This window comes from Fulvia fulva, chromosome 9 (assembly GCF_020509005.1).
Source record: "Fulvia fulva chromosome 9, complete sequence".
Classification (NCBI taxonomy): domain Eukaryota; kingdom Fungi; phylum Ascomycota; class Dothideomycetes; order Mycosphaerellales; family Mycosphaerellaceae; genus Fulvia; species Fulvia fulva.
In genome coordinates, this window is record NC_063020.1 from 527,706 (window position 1) to 546,429 (window position 18,724).

Sequence of the window (18,724 nt, forward strand, 5' to 3'; positions counted from 1 at the left end):
TGCCCGATCGAGTATCATAGCGAAGCATTTCAATATCCATCTCCGTGAATAGGGTCTCGCACGGCTCTAAGCTCTTGCGACGTTAGGTCGCCGCCTAGGCCGCTTCTCCAAGTCTTCGATCGTGGGATCCTCCGCGAAAGCTCAGGTTTTCAGCACAACCTAGCTTTATTCGAACCAGATTCCCGCAGCGTCTATGCCGTAGAATACTCCGATAGCTTCCCTCTTGATCCCCAAAGCTTCGAGTCCAAGGACTCGCAAAATGTCGTCCCTAGACAATAGCTCCACAGGATGACCGCGCTTGGCGGCTGTGAGCATTCCAGTGGAGTAGTATGGGAGCTGGTAGATTAAGCCTTCGTGGCAGTCGCCTGGAAACTCGATGTTGAGCTTCGAGAGCATTCCAGCCTGCTCTTGCCCAATCATTTTGGCCCAATCGACCACGACCTTGGATGCACCGGTGCAAGATATATCCCAACCTCGTCCGAAGGTGGCTTTGAAGGTGTTGTTGCCGTAGTATACGGGCAGTGTCTCAGATCGAACTTGGCGATTGACGCTGAGTAGAGCGGCACGCGCGTCTGCTTGAACCATAATGGTGTCATCGTATTCCATTAGGCGTAGAGTCTGGATTTCGATCTTGTCATCGCTGATGAGTGCCATCTCGTAGATTCGGGTTCGTAGTTCAGGCGGCAGGTCGGTGAAGCACTTGTTCGCTTTCGAGGCTGTCATGGCTGTGTCTCTAGAAAGCAATTAGTGCATGAGTCGCGCAACGAGCACTTATTCGTCTTACTGCGCGGTGATCATGCTTTCGGCAGCAAAGATGTGGTTCAGAATATTGTCCAAGGCCTCAGTCTTCAAGTACGGAAAGGCGGTGCGTAGGCGTGTGGCGGCATCATCACGAATCTGAGCGACAACGGCTGCGGCCTCTTGCGCGGTGTTCGTGATGTTTGGTGTTGGTGGTGAAGCCATCTCGTGGTTGCGGTGGTATTGTCGAAGTCGTGTGTGTTGCAAGTTGGAAGATGTGAGCCAGCGCTTCCAGATCAAAGCACTGTGAGAAGGTGGGGGGCATGTGAAAACAGGCGCCCAGAGTGAGGCAGCAAAACGGAGATCGGAGAACGTGTTCCGACTGCGAGCAAAGTCAGCACGTCTGCACGAGAGAAGGTGTGAGAAAATCGATGTTCATGGACTTCGCCAGGTAGGCTGGCTGTTTCAGGTATCATTTGTGGCTACTACAAAGAGTGCCTACAGAGTCATTTTGCCCAGACCGCTTCTGCAGTCATCAATGCGCGAGTCCATGCCATCGTTCCACGTCCCATATCCCTCGCGTTACATCTAGAAACCTGTCATATCATTAGCATCCACTCTGTCCCCACTTCTTCCCAAAATCTTCACATACGGAGAGGGGTGAAGAACCATCGGTTCTTGCCGCTGGTGTAGCGCTCCTCGAGAGCCTTCTTGACAACCTTCTTGGCCTCCTCGCGCTGGGTGACGTCGGTGAAAGTCTCGTTGGTGACGACGCCCTTGAGGCCTTCGAGCTCGAGGGTGTATCGGGTTGGCATCAGGTGGTTGTAGTTGATGACCTTGATGAATGGCTTGACCTTGCTGCGCTTGTTCTGGCGGGTCTTGCTCATGCGGCGGGTGATTTGCTGTGGGTAGCGCTCGATGCCGGCGACGAGGGCGTGAGGGAAGGGGTGCTTCAAAAATTAGTATGCTCAACCACGACAGCGCAAACGGGACAACTCACGAGCTTGCTGCCATTATCTTGTGGCTGTACGATCACAACCTTCTTGCCGGCTACACAATGTCAGCATGTCAGCGCCACCATGAAAGTGAGGTTCGGTACCATATCTTCCACGGCTGATAATTGCCACACGGCCGACCTTGAGGACTGTTCAAGTATTAGCATGTCGCTATGGATCATGCGGTGTGCACGTCGCATTGGATCATGCTGCAACAGCGACGCTCACGAGGGAGCGCGCTTGACGTTGCGCAATATCGTCGCCGATATGCAGAACTGTACAATATACGTACACTTCATTGTGGTGGTTGTGGATGGATAGCAACGTCCTTGTCGAGCAGAGCGCAAACGTCGAAGCCGAACTTCGAAAGGGAAGTCACAATTCTCTGTGCTTCCTTGGCGTGCCTTCCCTCCGAAGATGTTCCGTCGAAGCGAGAAGAGCTAACAGCGGGACCCGCCGGTTGCTATGCAGATCCCTGTCGCTGTCAGCGTTTGTTGTCGGACGCGCTTGCGCTGGCAGAACGCCTCACCGAAAGAACAGCTCCATCATCTCGTGCTGTCTCGGTAGTCCTCCAACGTCTACCACCAAATACTGCATACACTCTCCATCATCTCTTCAATCGCTCTGACCGCGGATTGGAGCATCTTGTCTAGCAGGTCTACACGGCATTGGACAATGCGATTGTGTAGTTGATTAGACTGCACTTCTCTACGCGACACATTCCAGCAATCTCGGCTCGACTGGTTCGCACAGCACCACTACACGCACCCGCCAGGCAGCATGTCGGCCAGGGAGAGGGAAGTCTCTCGCGACCGCGAAGGCCGAGGTCACCACCACTCACATTCCTTCTCCGAGTCGGGCAGTGGCCGCTTCAGCCATGTCCCCATGTGAGTACCACGACATCTACTCCAGCACCACAGTGTGGTCTACTGCAATGGAGCGATGCAGCTGCTGACCAGAGTCAAACGCAGGTGGGACAGTTCCGACCCGGATCGCGCGCCTCCGCCACTACCACTCGCGCCTGGTCAAGGAAGTCCGACTACGAAAGCAAACACATCCGCAGGTATTGCCGCGGCTGCCAAGCAGATAGTAGAACGAGCCCGCGAGAGTGCGCCCATCTCCGCATACACATCGAATCGATCGAACGATTCGCAAGCTCTGCCGGAGCGATCGCTGGTCAAGGGCGCCCACCACAAGCGGCTGCAGTCGCTCCAGCCCGGCCATGTCAAGGACTTGCGCAGCTACCTGGACACCAATCGTTCGCCAGAGCGCTCACCGGAACGACCGACCTCGAGAGGGACCTTTGCCACGCCCAGTCGCATGAACAGCAGCGAGAACTTGTCACCCTTCACCGAGCGACCCACCACACCGACCCCAGCTGAGCGCGATCCAATGAAGGACACACCGTCTTTGCGGCCTTCCACGAGGCAGACGACGCACCGATCGATACTGGGCGAGAACACTCCTCCTTCGGCAACGATGCTTGCACTACAAACCATGCAGGTGCCAGATCCACCACTCAGCGATATCACGAATGGCCCAAGCACACCTAGTGGGACGAGGGTGCATACGAACTACGACTTCTCAAGTCAGCTGCTGAACTTGACCACCATTGCAACGAACTTGCAGAAGGAGATGGCTGCCCTGAGTAGGCGGAGCAAGGACAATGCGACTGATCTGATCCATCTCAAGGATGCGACCAACACCCGTGATGAGGACATTCGCAAGACGCTGCGCGACCTGGCCAACACCGTCACCGGTCCCGGCCTTCTTCCTCCTCCACCTCCGCTCTCCACAAGCACGCGCAGAGCTAGTGACTACAGTTCGCCTGCCTACCTCGACAGCAAGGCCTTCTACAGCTCGCCTCCGTCTGCATCAAAGACATTCAACCTACCAAGAGCAGCGAGCGCACACAGCTTTCTTGACGATCGTTGTGGATCGCCTTCGCCGTACTCCATCGAAGGCGCAGCAAGTGTGGCCATGCTTGAGAAGATCGTGCGTGAAATGGTCACCAAGGATGGGCAGGAACGCCTGCAGACATCCCTTTCCGAACTCTTGGAGAAGACACGAAAAGAGAACTCGAATGCTGCGAAGAAGGTCGAGCAGCTATCTGAGTTCATCAAAGAGAAGACAGAGTCGCAAGCACTTGTTCGCTCGAACGGCGGCCCCCCTAGGCTGGAGGTCAACTTGGGTTCTCCACTGGCCACACCAAAGTCGAGCGAGAAGCCAACTGCCAACGAAGCACCGGCCAAAGAAGAGGTCCTGAAGCTTCTGCAACGCATAATAGACTCTGTCGCCCACAGCGGTGGTACCACATCAGAAGTCAAAGGACTAGTGCGAGACCTACGAGGCGAGGTCCTGGGTATGGGCAGAGAGCTGGGTAAGAAGCTTGACCAAATTGGCGAGACGTCTCTTAACAACACCTTGGACCGCTCGATCGATGCAGGCAGCAACGGCGAACACCTTGAGGAGGTACAGCGCATTGTCGAAGAAGGCCTTTCCGAGCTCAAGCACCACCTAGCGACTGTCTTGAAGGAGCGCGCCGAGCAAGACGATGACACCTTCAAGCAGCTGGCCACCACGCGTGCAGGACCCAACAGCGACGAGATGCTGGCCGTTGTTCGGCACGCACTCACAGAACACCACATCCAGAAGAGGGAGCCCGAGACCGAGGAGGTTGGTAGGCTCGACCGCGATGGTGTGCTCGATGCTGTGAAGGAGGGCCTCAAGGACTTCGAGCCGAATATTGAGCTACAGCAATTTGGTCTGGAGCGTGATGAGATTCTCAACGTGCTCAAAGAAGGCCTCGAGCAGCACCAGAGCAGTCGCGCCGAGCCCGCTGATGTCAACATCGACAAGGGCGAGATTCTTGAGGTCATGCAAGAAGCACTCAAGGACTTTCAAGCACCATTTCCCGCGGACCAGCTCGCCAAATACAAGGAAGAGATCTTGTCTGGAGTTCAGCAATCTCTGGAGGCCTTCCAGCCACCTCCCGCCGCCGCAGTGGATCAAGGAGCCATGCAAGCCGCTGTCTTTGAAGCTGTCAAGACTGGCCTTGCTGAGCATGGACCTGCCGCCCCCAGAGAGATCGAGATCAGTCGCGATGACCTCTTCGATGCTGTAAAGGCAAGCCTCGATGGCACCACGATTCCATGCGGTGGGCTAGGAGAGCAAGTCCTATCTCAACTCAAAGAACTGCTTGACGGCATGCGTGTCGAGTTTCAGCAATACTCGGCGGCCAACGGCAGAGACACCGAGCAGGTCTTGGACGCCGTGAAGGATGGCCTGGAGTCGTTACGTACCCAGATCGAGAAGTATGTCGACCGTGCGCAGGACGTTACCGGGAAAGACGAAATCATCGACTCTGTCAAATCTGGTCTGGAACAGCTTCGCGGTGACGTGGAGACAATGGTCGGTCAAGACGGTGACAAGTCTGCCATGCTTGACTACATCAAGGCCGAATTCCATGAGCTGCGTGAGCAAGTCAGAGAAAACGGCAGCTCTCGTGAAGTCGAAGAGTCAAATGCCGGCCAGACTACAGCGGTCATCATCGCCCTCCAACAAGGTCTCGATGATCTCAAGTCACATATGGAGGCTCGCGACGATGATGTACAGACCAATGAGGAGCTGAACGAAGCGATGAAAGAGGAGTTCGAGCAGCTCAAGGGCGCCATTCTCCACGCGCACGCCACAGACAAGAGCGAGCTCATCGAGACGATCCAAGACAGCATGGGTGTGCTTCACTCCAAGTTTGACGGCAGCGAGCTTGGCACGCTGTCAGCTGGGTCTTCTGAAGAGCTCATCCAGACCATGCGCGAGGAGTTCGCTACCCTCAAGGAGTCCATCCACGCCATGGTCGTTGATGTCGACAAGGATGCTGTTGTGCAAGGCGTGCGTCAAGCAATTGATGATCTTCGCACACAGCTGTCTGCAGACCAGAACGATGCATCTGCCGAAGCAATTGGCGCGATCCGGGAGGAGCTGGGCGCCGTGAGGGAGTCTTTGGGTGGCTCAGTATTATCGGGCGGCAGCTCGATACACACTGTCGACACCATTGATGACCTCAAGAACACTCTCGAAGAAGTCAAGGATGCCATGGCGGCGAAGCAGACTGCTGGAGGCATGACCGATGAACAACTCGAAGCCTTCCGCGGCGAGTTTGAGAACTTGCGCAACTCCATCGCCAACAGTGTCGTTCGAAGTGGCTCGAACGAGGAAATCTTGGATGCCGTCCGACTTGGCCTGGACGATCTACGTTCGCATCTTGAGAGAAAGCTGGACAATCCTGAAAGTGTCATGTCTCATCAAAGCCAGGTGCTCGACACCATCAATGAAGGCCTTGAGAGCCTACGCACCGACATTGTGAAAACCCTGGATAAGCCACTTGACATGACGGTCAACTACGAGATCTTGGATACGCTCAAGGACGGTTTGGCTGATCTCCGTTCGGAAATGGACAAGCTCACGTCAAAGAATGGCCAAACAGTCACGCCTCACGGTGGCGAGATTGTTCTGGCGGATGTGGGTGGAGTTGGCGCTACTCGCGACATCAATCTCGAGGACGAAGCCGGCACAGCTGCCCCAGAGGCTGCTGCAGCGGGTGGCATCAAGCGTGAGGACTTCGAGCAGGTCGAGATATTGCTCGCTCAGCTGCAGATCAAGATCGAAGCTCTCGATCACACCGTACAAGATATGCCTTCTCACCAGCAACAGGCACAGGTGCCAGAAGGAATCGCTCTTCGAGAAGACCTCACTTGCCTGGAGCTCATGCTCAAGGACGTCCAGGACAATGTCATCACTCTCGCAGCGCGAGACGAGACTCCTGCACCGGAGAGCGCTGCTCGCAAGGAAGACACTGACGCCATCGAAACACTCCTCCGTAACATGAAGGCACAGATCGAGGAGATGGAGCTCCCAGATCCTGCCTCCGCCGCCTCCAAAGACCATCTTGAGGAGGTTCAGGCAGCAGTCCGGGGAGGCAATGAGACCCTCGAGGTCCTAGCAGACAAGCTCGATAGCCAGACTGCATGCAAGGCCGACGTGGCCGTTGTCGAGGTGCTGGCATCTGACATCAAAGGCATGCTCGAGGAAGTGAAGGAAAAGGTTACCGCAGCATCCGCCGAGGATGATGACAAGCCAGAGCGTATGACCAAGTCAGACCTGGATGTTCTTGGTGTCCTCTGCACCGAGATCAAGACTCGCGTGAATGAGATGACTCTGCCAGACCCCGAGGAGTTGCCTTCCAAATCTGACATTGAGCAACTTCAAGGACTGATCAACGACTTCCGTGAGAGCCATGACAAGATGAAGGACAGCTACGAAACCGACATTGCCGTGACTGCAAAGGCATTCGATGACCGCAAAAAGGAGCATGAAGATGCAGTCGAGCAGATGGGTCAAGTCAAGGAAATGATCGATGAGGTCAAAGCTGAGCTCATTGACAAGCTTGGCTTCAACGACGCTGGTATCACCACTCTCGGCATCACTTTGAAGGCCATCGAAGAGAACGTCGGCAATGAGACTGTGGTTTCTGAGGTCAAGGAAGTCATGGAGAAGGTCAAAGAAGAGTTCGAGAAGGCTCACGACTCGCTTGCAGCAATCAAGGTCGACAATGCTCAATCTGCTGAGACCACACTGGAGAAGCAGTCCGAACACAAGGAAGCGATTGTCACTGCACTCGGTGAGAAGCTTGACACTCTGTTCGACGGTCTGATGAGCAAGTACGATGATGCTCAGAAAGCCGCTGAGGAGAAAGCCAAGACCATGGAGGAGAATGTCACCCAGCAAGAGGAAATGTTGGCAAGCACAAAGGCCATGGCCGATGATCTCAAGCTGTCGATCGACACACTTGGCACAACTCTGACCACCTTCATGGGCGACCTGCCTGCTCAGGTGCAAGAGATGTCGGAACAATCGAAGACGGTCTTCGATCAAGCTGCGCTGACACACTCCAAGCTTGAGGAAGCGAGCGACAGTCTGAAAGGCGAGCACGTGGCCACACGCGAAGAGGTTGCCAAGGTGCTGGCAGCAGTCGATGTTGTGCAAAGCGACATGGCTGAGCACAACCCTCGTTTCATGGTCACTCTTGAAGAAGTCCGAGCGCTGATCAACCAGCACTACGAGCACTCCCAGAAGTCTTCCGAGGCTCAAAACGAGCATTCACAGGCTGTGAGGGACTTGCAAGATGCACTCAAGGCCGGCTTTGAGGACTCGAAAGCCCAAGCTCAGGCCCACCAGGAAGGGCTCAAATCTCACCACGATGAGTTGAAGACCGCGCTGCCTGCGTTACTGCCACGGCCAGTGGAGACACCTGTGCCTGAAAAGTACGACGACACTTCCGTTCACGAGAAGCTTGACAAGCTCATGGGTCATGTTGAGGAGGCTTCCGAGCGCTCAACTCAGCTGGAGCGCCTTGACCAGATTCATGAAAAGGTCACGGCTACCGCTGCAGAAGTCTCTGCCTTTGTCTCTGCGCAGAACAAGCAGATTGCTGACGACCACGAGAGCAAGGAGAAGGAAGCGGAAGAGATTGCGCTGCTTCTCGAGCGCCGTCTTGAACGCAAGGACCAGCTCGAGGCCGATATCACTGTTCTCAACGAGGAGAAAGAGTCGCTAGCGAATGCTGTGGAGGCACTGAAGGCTGAAAAGGAAGCACTCGCCGCACAGAAGGCTCGTCTGAACGCCGACGTCTCCTCCATGGAGATGGCGCTGCACATCAGACGGGACGAACTGCACGAGATGGACAACAAGGCTGCAGCTCTGGAGCGACGTATGCTGGAAGGTGTGATGAACCAATCGCGCATGCTGCTGTTGGCCAAGACATCGAAGCCCACTTCACCGAAGAAGCAGAAGCCACAAGGCCGTGACCTCCGCGTGCCGAGCAACGCATCGGCCATGTCTGCAGCAACAGTCACTTCTTCTGTGCCAGCATTGAAAGCGAATCATGCTTTGGCCATGAAATCGCGGCCTGGTCTGATGCGCAATGGTCCGGCGCCCAATACTGCTGAGCGACGTATCATGTCGTTGAACCAGATCAACCACAATGTGCCAACCGGGGCTCATGCCTTCACTGCCGAGAAGTCCAGCTTGACTTCGCTCAATGGCATGAAGCGTAGTCACTCTGTCAAGACGCACCCGACTCCACGCAAATTCTCCTGGGCCGGCAAGCGTAACACCAGCTTGACCTCGCATAACAAGGAGAACGAGACTCTGTCCGAAGAAGACGACGACGACATCTCCGAGCGCGCTGAGTCTCGCATGGGTACTGAATTTGGCACCGAAGATGGCACTGAGCGTCGTCACAGTCGCCAGAGCTATCTGTCACGCACCGACGACGGTAGCATGACTTATGCCACTGGTAGCTACCTCAACGGCGAGACACCCGGCACCAACGATGGCAATCGCATGAGCTATGCACCCAGCGACATGACCTACGACACAGGCAGCTACCTCACCGGATCATACCTGACTGGCAGCGAGATCGATCGCCGCACCAGCCTCGGCAGCTCCGCGAATGGCGTTATCGGACCTGTCGGTGGTACTGAGAGTGCCATTTCAGAAGACCCAGAGGCGGAGCTCGGTGCTGAGCAAGAATCAATGCTGCTTGACGCCCCTCCTACGAACAGTGAGGTTGAGCGTGCGGTGCAGGAGGTTCTTGCTGAGGAGAAGGATTCGATCAAGAGGCATTTTGCGCCGCCTAGTGATAGTGGACTTGGGACGGACTTGCCGACTGCTAATCTGAGTGGTGGGGAGGAGAGCTACTTTAAGGGGAGAGATTGAGGATGTGGAGGTGAGAAAGGAGGTAGGGGCTTGGGTTATGATGTTACGCTTCGCTTGGTGATTGATGGATGGGTGATGATGAGTGTGCTTGGTGAACGGTACAGCGTATGAGCGATGTTGTCATGTTATGGTAGCGTTCTCGTTCTCTGTTTGGGGTGTGGGCACATTTAGTGTAAAGAATGATACGATCTTTCTTCACGGGCTGGTCTCCACCGATACGAGCGCTAGTGATCAAAAGGCTTCTCCAGGCGTCTAACCGGCCAAAACAAGGATTGAGTGAATGACGATCGATGCCAAGAGTCAACCAAGTGCACCTCTCGAAACAGCAAGGTGATGCGGATGATGCGGATGGTCTTGGCTACCATCTGTCCCAAGCTTCCCAAGCAAACACTCTTCCGTATTCCCTTTGGGATGTGGGCACTTTGAGTGTTCGAGAAAGGTCAGTATGCAAGAAGTTGGTGATGAAGTGCTCCCCATCGGCTTGTTTGGGTTTGGTGTGGTCGCACCGCATTCGCTTGGGCGCATCGCTACCTGTCACTGAGTTACTGTCGGTCAATACGCAGCGCCGCTTCGATCAGGACATATCCTGCGTGCTGCCAGTCTCGACCCCATACATACATGAAGAGGCAACAATGGAAAGCTCAGAAGCACTTCCCGCCGTCCGCGCGTTTCGCGGGCGAGTTTGGGCTTCACCGGCAGAGAAGTTTGGGATCGATCTCACGAAGTTTTCAGCTGGGTCAGAGGAGATGCAGAGGTCTATGAGACCCAGTAAACCACCTCTCGCGTCCTACGCTTTCCCTCGCGGTACCGACATCTCCACGCGCCACGCGCCACGCGCGAGAAACGGCGGTCTCTAAAGAGCTGAAGGCGGAGTCCAGTCGTCGTTCGGGCCTGTACAAACAGCTCGAAGATGCGACAACGCACATTCGTGTGCTTTCCATCGAGAGACATTACGAGACCGGAAAAAGATGCTTGAAAGGCAATCTGGCGACTCGACCGCTGTGCGCTACGGGCGACTCGTACGATGCACTGTCTTATGCTTGGGGTTCTCAAGATGACGACCCTATGACCATGAAGGTCGATGGGCTGGAGGTCGCAATCACTGCGAACCTGTTCCAGGCACTATGGACATTGTCTGCTCCAGGAGTTCTCAGTGGACCTGTGTGGGTGGACGCTGTCTGCATCAACCAGGTAGACACCCTGGGGCGCAGCAAGCAAGTGGCGCTGATGAGATCAGTGTTCGGCCAGGCTCGAGTTGTGCACATCTATCTGGGTTCCGACCGCGAATCTACGGCCGAAGCTTTTCGGGCTTTCAAGGATCTGGCGAGTGGCACCTCTGTCAACAGCGTGGTAGAAGAACAGCGAGTTGACGCCGTAAGCATGTTCAACCTTCTTGCTCACCCGTGGTGGGACAGGCTCTGGGTTTTGCAAGAAGTCGCACTGGCGAAGCATCCTATCCTTCACTGCGGCGATTCGACAATAGATTTCTGGACTTTGATTGATGGCTTCACCAAGATCCGACAATCCATTGTACTTGAGGGCCTCTTCTGTAACGATACCGAACCTTTTGACCCTGCCCAAGACCGGTTTTACAGACTAGACTCCGTCGTCCATGTGTATCAGATACTGCGAACGCCAGGGCTGCCTCCAGACATCCTGATGAATGTCGCGAATGGTCTCAGGTGCTCTGACGAACGCGACAGGGTTTATGGGTTGCTAGGGCTCATGGGCGATACCATCACGCTTCTGCCCGATTACTCTTTCGACGAAGGACAAATCCGGGCGGATGCTACCTTCGCTATCATGCAGTCGACGCTTAGCGTGCGAGTCCTGAGATTGGTCGATTCCCCTAGCTCTGCGGGCGCCTCCTGGATCCCATCCTACTACCGTAGCAACAATCTCATTGGAATGCACGATGTGGCCTACGGCCCAAATGACGATACTCACTACGGAGCATTCGTCCTGGAGCGTCGGATTGGCGACCACTTGTGCCTCAATGCACTCCTCGTTGATACGGTAGACATGGTTTCGAGTGCCGTTCATGGCTATTACGCTTACGGCTGGGAATTGTCGCACGGTCGTAACACGTTGAGGAAGTGGCTCGCTGCAGCGGAGGAGTCGTTCCGAGGTCAGGAAGCAGGTCGTGGACAACTTGTCTACCCTCGCGAACAGTCCACACAAACCCGCCTGCAACGAGATTTCTGGCAGACCGTGCTGTGCGGGGGCTTGTATAGTGTCATTGCCAATGATCGCACCCATGATCTTGCTGCTATGATCTCTCAGTACCAGGAATGGCTAGAGGACGAAGCCATGATTCTAGATGGCTACCTTGCCAGACAACTAGACCGACTCTTAGTCGATGCCAGTTTCTTCGTAACAGAACATGGTCGCATGGGCATGACTCGCTCGGAACCATCGAAAGGTAACCTAGTGGCACTCCTAGTTGGGGATGATATTCCGTATCTTGTAGATCGCTCGGAAAGCGAGGACAGAAGAGAGTCAACTTCCTCGAACACGGAAGCTATGCTCACGTCTTCATCGTTCGTTGACAGTCGAGAAGAGCTCTATCGACTCAAAGGAACATGCTTTATCCATGGTATGTGTGCTTTACGTAAGTCTCCAGGTGCTGATGCTGATCGCTTTTCGTAGGATTGATGCATGGCGAGGGAATCGAAGAAGCACTGGTCTGGCGTCAGCAAGAAGACTCGGAAGCTACATACGGTGATCTGTGGAGTCCGACCTGGTTTCACTGAAGGCGACCATTCTGGGCCCCTGATGGAAGCAACGCCTAGCCTCGAAGGCGAGTGCATCCAGGAGACATTCTTCCTGTTGAACTTGCTTGAGTCGTCAGTGTACAACATTCCATCGTGTATTCAGATCTAGCAGAGATCACGCCCACTTCTCTACATCCTTCGAATCAACGACCCATGCCTGTGCATATCAGTCCCTAATCTTGTGGCCGACCAACTTCGACTGAGCCAACTTGAGCTTATTGATCCCGGACTTCACACCCTTCGCGACAAATATCCGACTGCCCTTGTCCGAGTATACACAAGTCAAGAGTGCATACGTCTGCCCCTTGAACTCGACAGTGGTATAAATGTATGGCGTAGTCTTCGACCCAGTTCGAGCCGGGATGAGCGCGATACTGTTCGCCTTAGGCTGTATCACATTCGCCTTGCCCAGTTGGAGCGGGCTCCAGCCATAAGTCTTCATTGAGGCGGGATCAAAGTTCAGCTGACGCTCATTGTAATCGGCGAGAATGAGACCATTGGCTTCCGCCCAGACTAATCCGGGTACTGGCTGTGATGTTGCTAAGCCTGGGCGAAGGAAGCCTTGATCGTCTTGCAGGATCTGATACCTCTTCGTGTCGTCTTTGATCTGGATGAAATCGGTGTTGTCCGGGTAGTCGTCGTAGTTCACGAGAGCTGCCGCGACAGCGTTGACGTCTCGGGAGGCGTTGATTGCCTCATTACATCTCCGCAGATCTTCGTCTTCGAGGCTCAGCGTCGTATAAGAACTGGTGGTGCTGATCCAGACACTCCCAAGGATACTGGGGCGTGTGTTCGATCTTTGGTGCTAGTACTTGCTCTGGCAGGCAGGCGGATAATCAGTATGGTGTTGAGTTGTAGGAAGATGCACCGGAAGAGGGCTTGGAACCGAGGCGTATCACTGTGGGTAATGCGCCTTGTGGATTGGGTGTGCCTGCTGATGCGCCGGCTGAGGAAGAGCGGTAGGGAGTTGAGACGGCATGGCACTTCAGTCGTATGGCGAGTTAGATACCTTAGGCACTTGTAATGGCCACCTGCCACAACCATGATTTGCCAGGGGCAGCATCAGAGGCCTGATCGTTCAAAGATTTAGATGCCATCTCGGTGCTGTTTCCGTCGACTTGAACAACCTTGATCCATTGATATCGCTGTCACTTTGCCAGATAGAGTCAACGAGAGGCCGCCCTGATTTTGGACGGGGTTAGGGACTGCCTGGGTTTCTGAAATGTCAGAGATTCCCACAACGATGTATACAACATTCCTACCAGCCTATAGCCGCATCGTCTCAAGATTGATGTTGTTGTCGTCGTCCCACAACTTTCTCTAGCACGTTACCTCAACACTAAGCACAGACCGCTTCAACTCATCTGTGGGGAAGTGCTCGGCTCTCACGTGCCCGCATCCTCTCCGCATCCTCCTTCCCCGCCTCATCGTCCCCGTCCAACGTTATCCACTGGTCCGAGCTACCTTGCAGTAGCCGACGAAGCTTCCCAAAGCTCCCTGGCCTGGTCCTGGTCCAGGAGACAATTGTTGATCGACAATTGTGTACAGTAAGTCATTGTTGCAAAGCAATCGTTCTCGGCCCTTCGTTCCTTCTCTCCGTTGTCCTTCACCATGCCCCACAAACAAGACGGAGCGTGGGATGCGCATCAACGCGATCCCGATTCGTTCTGGAAACGCCAAGCAGACCAGCTCGTCTGGCATAAGAAGCCACAGACTACATACAAGAAGTTCTCAAAGAAGTTATCATCCGGCGAGTCGCACGACACATGGCAATGGTTCCCCGATGGCGAGATCAGTACATCCTATAACGCGGTAACGCGACACGTGGAAGCTGGCCATGGCGACAACATCGCGATCAAGTGGGATAGTCCAGTCACAGGCCAGAAACAGAACATCACGTACAAAGAGCTAGATTCTGAAGTAGCGATCCTGGCAGGTGCACTGCGGGAAGAAGGAGTGAGGAAGGGCGATGTGGTCATCATATACATGCCAATGATACCTGCTGCCCTCATAGGTATGCTGGCTGTCGCAAGGCTAGGAGCCGTACATGCTGTGGTCTTCGGTGGCTTCTCAGCAGCGTCTCTGGCACAACGCATTGATTCTTCAAAGCCAAGGGCTATGCTGACAGCAAGCTGTGGCATCGAGGGCGCGAAAGGGCCCCTGCCATACAAGCCTATGGTGCAAGGCGCTATCGAGCAGGCGAAGCACAAACCGACGAGAGTGTTGATCTGGCAGAGAGATCAGCATAGATGGAACGACACAGACAGACTGAACGGGGAGAGGACGTGGCAGAGGGTTGTCAAGTCTGCAAGAGATAGAGGAGTAAGAGCTGAGAATGTACCAGTCAAGAGCAACGATCCACTGTATATCATCTACACGAGCGGCACGACCGGCTTGCCCAAAGGAGTGGTGCGAGAAGTTGGAGGCCATGCTGTCGGACTGAACTTCACCGTGCGATACGTCTTTGGCATCAGAGGGCCAGGCGACACCCTCTTCACAGCGAGCGATATCGGCTGGGTCGTTGGGCACTGCTACATCGTCTACGGCCCTCTCCTAGCCGGCGCAGCAACAATCCTCTTCGAAGGCAAGCCGATCGGCACCCCCAACGCAGACACCTTCTGGCGAATCCTCGACGAGAACAAAGTCAACACAATGTTCACAGCCCCTACAGCCCTCCGCGCAATCCGCAAGGAAGACCCCGAGAACAAATTCTTCAAAGCCCGCGGCGAGAAAGGCGGCCTCAAGAACCTCCGCGCCCTCTTCCTCGCAGGCGAACGCAGCGAACCCGCCATCGTGACAATGTACGACGAGCTCGTAGGGAAATACTGTGCCGAAAACGCAACCGTAATCGACAACTGGTGGTCCTCCGAATCAGGCTCGCCCATGACCTCCTTGGCCCTCCTCCCCGGCACAGGCACCGACTTCTCCGACCACAAATTCTACAAACCGCTCCCCATCAAACCCGGATCCGCCGGCAAACCCGTCCCCGGCTTCGACGTGCGCATAGTCGACGACGAAGGCAAGCCCATCTCAAACGGCAACATGGGCAACATCGTCCTCGGCATCCCCCTCTCGCCCACAGGCCTCACAACGCTCTGGCAGGATGAAGATCGCTTCTACAAAGGCTACCTCAAACGCTTCAACGGTAACTCGATCGATACCGGCGACGCAGGCATGATCGATTCAGACGGATACGTTCACGTCATGTCCCGCGCCGACGACGTAATCAACGTGGCAGCGCACCGTCTCTCCACCGGCGCTATCGAACAGGCCATTTCCTCCCACCCTGACATCACCGAAGCGGCCGTCGTTGGAATTCCTGACCCCATGAAAGGACATGCCCCATTCGCATGGATCGGAATCGAAAATCCGCCCGCGGATCTCCTCAAAGACCTCAACTCCCGTCTGCGACAGCACATCGGTCCCATCGCGAGTTTGGCGGGCTTCATTGCAGCTCCTGGTGTGATTCCGAAGACGAGGAGTGGGAAGACTCTAAGAAGGTGTCTGAAGGAGATTTTGGAGCATGCGGTGGAGGGAGAGTTTGAGAAGGAGGTGGTGTATCCGGCTACGATTGAGGACCCGAGTGTAGTGCAGAAGGCGAAGGACGCGGCGAAGGAGTATTTCACCAAGGGGGAGGGGCAGAAGTTGAAGGCCAAGTTGTGATTTGGGTTGGTGTGTGTGTGTGTGGGATTGTAATGTGTGTATGTCTTCGTGATGCTTAGAACGAGATCAATGCCAACAGTGAGACCCCTGAGACGCTCAGCGACCATCTCACCCTTGAATGCCGTCTAATCTCCTGAACTACGAGCATAATATACAGCATGCGAGACTGCTGACTCATCAACCAACATACCTCGTTGCCGGGGTAGCTCAATCGGTAGAGCGTGTGGCTCTTAGCTTCTACAGCGAGATCACCTCAAGGGTTCGTGGCCTCACACAAACTGCCAGTCTTACGAGCTTCTCACTAACAAAGCAAACAGTCGTGGTATGTTCATACCGAACTTCAAAGTCTGTCATGCAACAACATTCTAACTCGTCCCAAGGGTTCGAGCCCCACCTTCGGCTCTTCCTATACAAAGTCATCAGACCTTTCTTTTTTGCTGTTTTGATAGGAATGGAGAAAAGGAAGGAAGACGATGCGGCGGTGTCTTGAAGTTTTTCGCTTCAGCACAGCAAAATCAGCAGCGTGAGGTCACGTCTTATCTTCGGTCCTACCATGGCAGCCATCTTCTACATAATCACGACACATAATCATACAGCACCACACTCATAAAAACACCCCCCCACAGCTCAACGTCCTCAACACCTCCTCAAGCCCCAGCTTCCCCTTCCTCTCCATCCTCAACTCATACAACTTCGCCAAACTGACACTCATCCTCGCACTCGCCTGCCTCCCTCCACTAACCGCCAACCTAATCCCAATCTTCTGACACCGATCCAACCGCTCCGGACTATCGACCGCCATACCCAGCACCGCCAGCGGCCAGAGGAGACAAGCCGTTACTCGATCTTCGCCACTAGCTTTATCGAGGATCCTGATCCCCTTGTCGTAGTGTTCGTTCGCGGTCGTGACAGAGGCGATCGTGTTATCAGGGGAGAGGATAAGTTCGGCGAGGAAGGAGCACGCATGCCAGAACGATTGCTTGGTGCGGGCGTTGAACCAGTACCGGCTATCGTGGTCGTCATCCGTGACTACGCCGTGGAGACAGGCGGCGAAAGGGCGGTGGGTAGGGAGGGAGCGCGCTATTGCTGCGGCTTCGATGGCGTCTTGACCTGTTAGGGGGAGCCGCCTCGCGAGCCAGGAGAGTTTGTAGATCTTGATAACAAGGTCTATGCCGATTTGTCCGACCCAGGGAAGACACGCGGGGTCTTTGACCTCGAGGCCGAGAGATTCGACGGTTCGCATTAAGGCACTGGTGAGAGTTTCCATGTAATCGAAAGGTAAGTTGTCTTGTTGGAAGAGACAATTGCAGGTGACGCGGAAAGTGTAGGCTTCGAGGAGGAGCATGTCGTGGATGTTGTTGGGTAGGCCCTGTTTCAGGCTCTGACCAAAGACAATGTGTCCGGCGTTGAGGTGGGCTGTTGATAACTTTACGTGGTTGTGTACAGAGCCGATGGCTTCGAAAATGTGCAGCATTAGGATTGTGCCCCTGATCCATTCTTCGTTGTAAACGCGGCCTGGGCTTACCATAGCGATACGCAGGGCTTTCAAAGCACGACCGTGATGCAGCAAAGCTTGCCGCTGTCGATGCTCGGCATCGGGATATATTGCAGCGATACTGCTGGCGAGCCAGGCGTGTATGAGTGCTGGATTCGATCGTAAGGTCGGCAGACCCAGCATCATGAGTGAGCTACTGTAGTCGTGCTTACGGGCAAGGACCCGATGCTGGAAGGCTAGGGTGATGTGCAGTATACCCGGAAAGGAGAGCTCGCTGCCATCACATCAGTCCTGCCTTACCCACTGTGAAAGGGTTCACACTCACGGTGAGACCTGCTTGACGCTGTCGGGCAGGTCGAAAGGTGGCAAGTCGCCGACAGACCTGAGCTCCTGCGACACGGCGGCGAGATGTGATAAAAGGGATCTGTCAGAGAGGCATTCGATCTCGGTAGTGTCACTACACGAAGTCGACGCATCGTCTCCGCGACCAGTCGAGCCATTGGCAGAAGGGCTCTTCGAGACCCGTATTCGCTTGCGGCGTACGTCTTCTGCTGGCCATGTACAAACGTCGCGCCTGGTACTATTTCGACACAAACCGCAAGCAGGTCTGACATTGTCGCATTTCTTTCGCTTCTGTCGACCTTCGCCAGTCGTATTAGCGACTGTTTCTCGGGTGTGCGCAGTTGAGTAATCAGGCTGCTTACACGGCAGACACCCTTCGCTGGAGCGAATCAACCTCCGCTCTGGCACGGCAGTTTTCAGTCCGTTGGCGGTCGATTCGAAGCTGGCAAACATGCGGCGCGGTGTTCGGCGTAGTGGTGAGTGTCTAGCTTAAACATCCAGCAGTTTGGTGTGGAGATGCGCTTGGTACCTTGTTCGCAAATAGCATTGACGGATAAGGTTAGATCAGCTCCCGGAAGATGTGGGATCATGCAGGGATAGGTGTTCCCGCTGGAGCATGGTATGAATCAGGTCCACTGTTGACTAGGAAGTGTCATGTCAAAGGTGGACTGATTATTGACCATCAAGGCCGTGATGTACGTACCAGATGGAAGCACAGTCTTAGTGCAAGTCGTCGAATTGTACAACACCTTTCTGAGCACGAGGCTGGACTGTAGCCTTGGTGCACTTGAGCTGGCAGTTCCAGGTCTTCAGCCATTGACCAAGAAGAAGGTTATGGCATATGGCTCAGGATGCTGTCCATATGATGTTGATCACGTGAGTCAGATGCTCGTCTCTGTGTTTCATGCCGACGACCTGCACGCACAATGCAACATCTC

At 54.7% G+C, this 18,724-nt stretch overlaps 7 protein-coding genes across 7 annotated transcripts; 3 read left to right on the forward strand and 4 right to left on the reverse strand.

Annotated features, from left to right (window-relative positions):
• Positions 1-165: 165 nt before the first annotated feature.
• Positions 166-963, reverse strand: CLAFUR5_08905 (uncharacterized protein; the record flags this gene model as incomplete). The annotated part of the gene is made up of 2 exons (XM_047908053.1): positions 166-733; positions 785-963. The coding sequence occupies 2 exons, from the start codon at positions 961-963 to the stop codon at positions 166-168; spliced, it is 747 nt and encodes a 248-aa protein (XP_047766050.1).
• Positions 964-1,326: 363 nt separating this feature from the next.
• On the reverse strand, positions 1,327-2,032 carry CLAFUR5_08906 (60S ribosomal protein L27-B; the record flags this gene model as incomplete). Its single annotated transcript, XM_047908054.1, has 5 exons — positions 1,327-1,334; positions 1,391-1,688; positions 1,739-1,788; positions 1,838-1,882; positions 2,026-2,032. The coding sequence occupies 5 exons, from the start codon at positions 2,030-2,032 to the stop codon at positions 1,327-1,329; spliced, it is 408 nt and encodes a 135-aa protein (XP_047766049.1).
• A 481-nt stretch (positions 2,033-2,513) lies between these two features.
• On the forward strand, positions 2,514-9,512 carry CLAFUR5_08907 (uncharacterized protein; the record flags this gene model as incomplete). The annotated part of the gene is made up of 2 exons (XM_047908055.1): positions 2,514-2,620; positions 2,705-9,512. 2 exons carry the CDS (start codon positions 2,514-2,516, stop codon positions 9,510-9,512), a joined length of 6,915 nt encoding a protein of 2,304 aa, XP_047766048.1.
• Positions 9,513-10,577: 1,065 nt separating this feature from the next.
• On the forward strand, positions 10,578-12,265 carry CLAFUR5_08908 (Heterokaryon incompatibility protein 6, OR allele; the record flags this gene model as incomplete). Its single annotated transcript, XM_047908056.1, has 2 exons — positions 10,578-12,108; positions 12,162-12,265. 2 exons carry the CDS (start codon positions 10,578-10,580, stop codon positions 12,263-12,265), a joined length of 1,635 nt encoding a protein of 544 aa, XP_047765947.1.
• A 187-nt stretch (positions 12,266-12,452) lies between these two features.
• Positions 12,453-13,265, reverse strand: CLAFUR5_08909 (uncharacterized protein; the record flags this gene model as incomplete). The annotated part of the gene is made up of 2 exons (XM_047908057.1): positions 12,453-13,065; positions 13,186-13,265. 2 exons carry the CDS (start codon positions 13,263-13,265, stop codon positions 12,453-12,455), a joined length of 693 nt encoding a protein of 230 aa, XP_047765946.1.
• A 632-nt stretch (positions 13,266-13,897) lies between these two features.
• CLAFUR5_08910 (uncharacterized protein) lies at positions 13,898-15,949 on the forward strand (the record flags this gene model as incomplete). Its single annotated transcript, XM_047908058.1, has 1 exon — positions 13,898-15,949. The coding sequence occupies one exon, from the start codon at positions 13,898-13,900 to the stop codon at positions 15,947-15,949; it is 2,052 nt and encodes a 683-aa protein (XP_047766481.1).
• Positions 15,950-16,553: 604 nt separating this feature from the next.
• On the reverse strand, positions 16,554-18,239 carry CLAFUR5_08911 (uncharacterized protein; the record flags this gene model as incomplete). The annotated part of the gene is made up of 2 exons (XM_047908059.1): positions 16,554-17,718; positions 17,770-18,239. The coding sequence occupies 2 exons, from the start codon at positions 18,237-18,239 to the stop codon at positions 16,554-16,556; spliced, it is 1,635 nt and encodes a 544-aa protein (XP_047766482.1).
• Between the last annotated feature and the right edge of the window lie 485 nt (positions 18,240-18,724).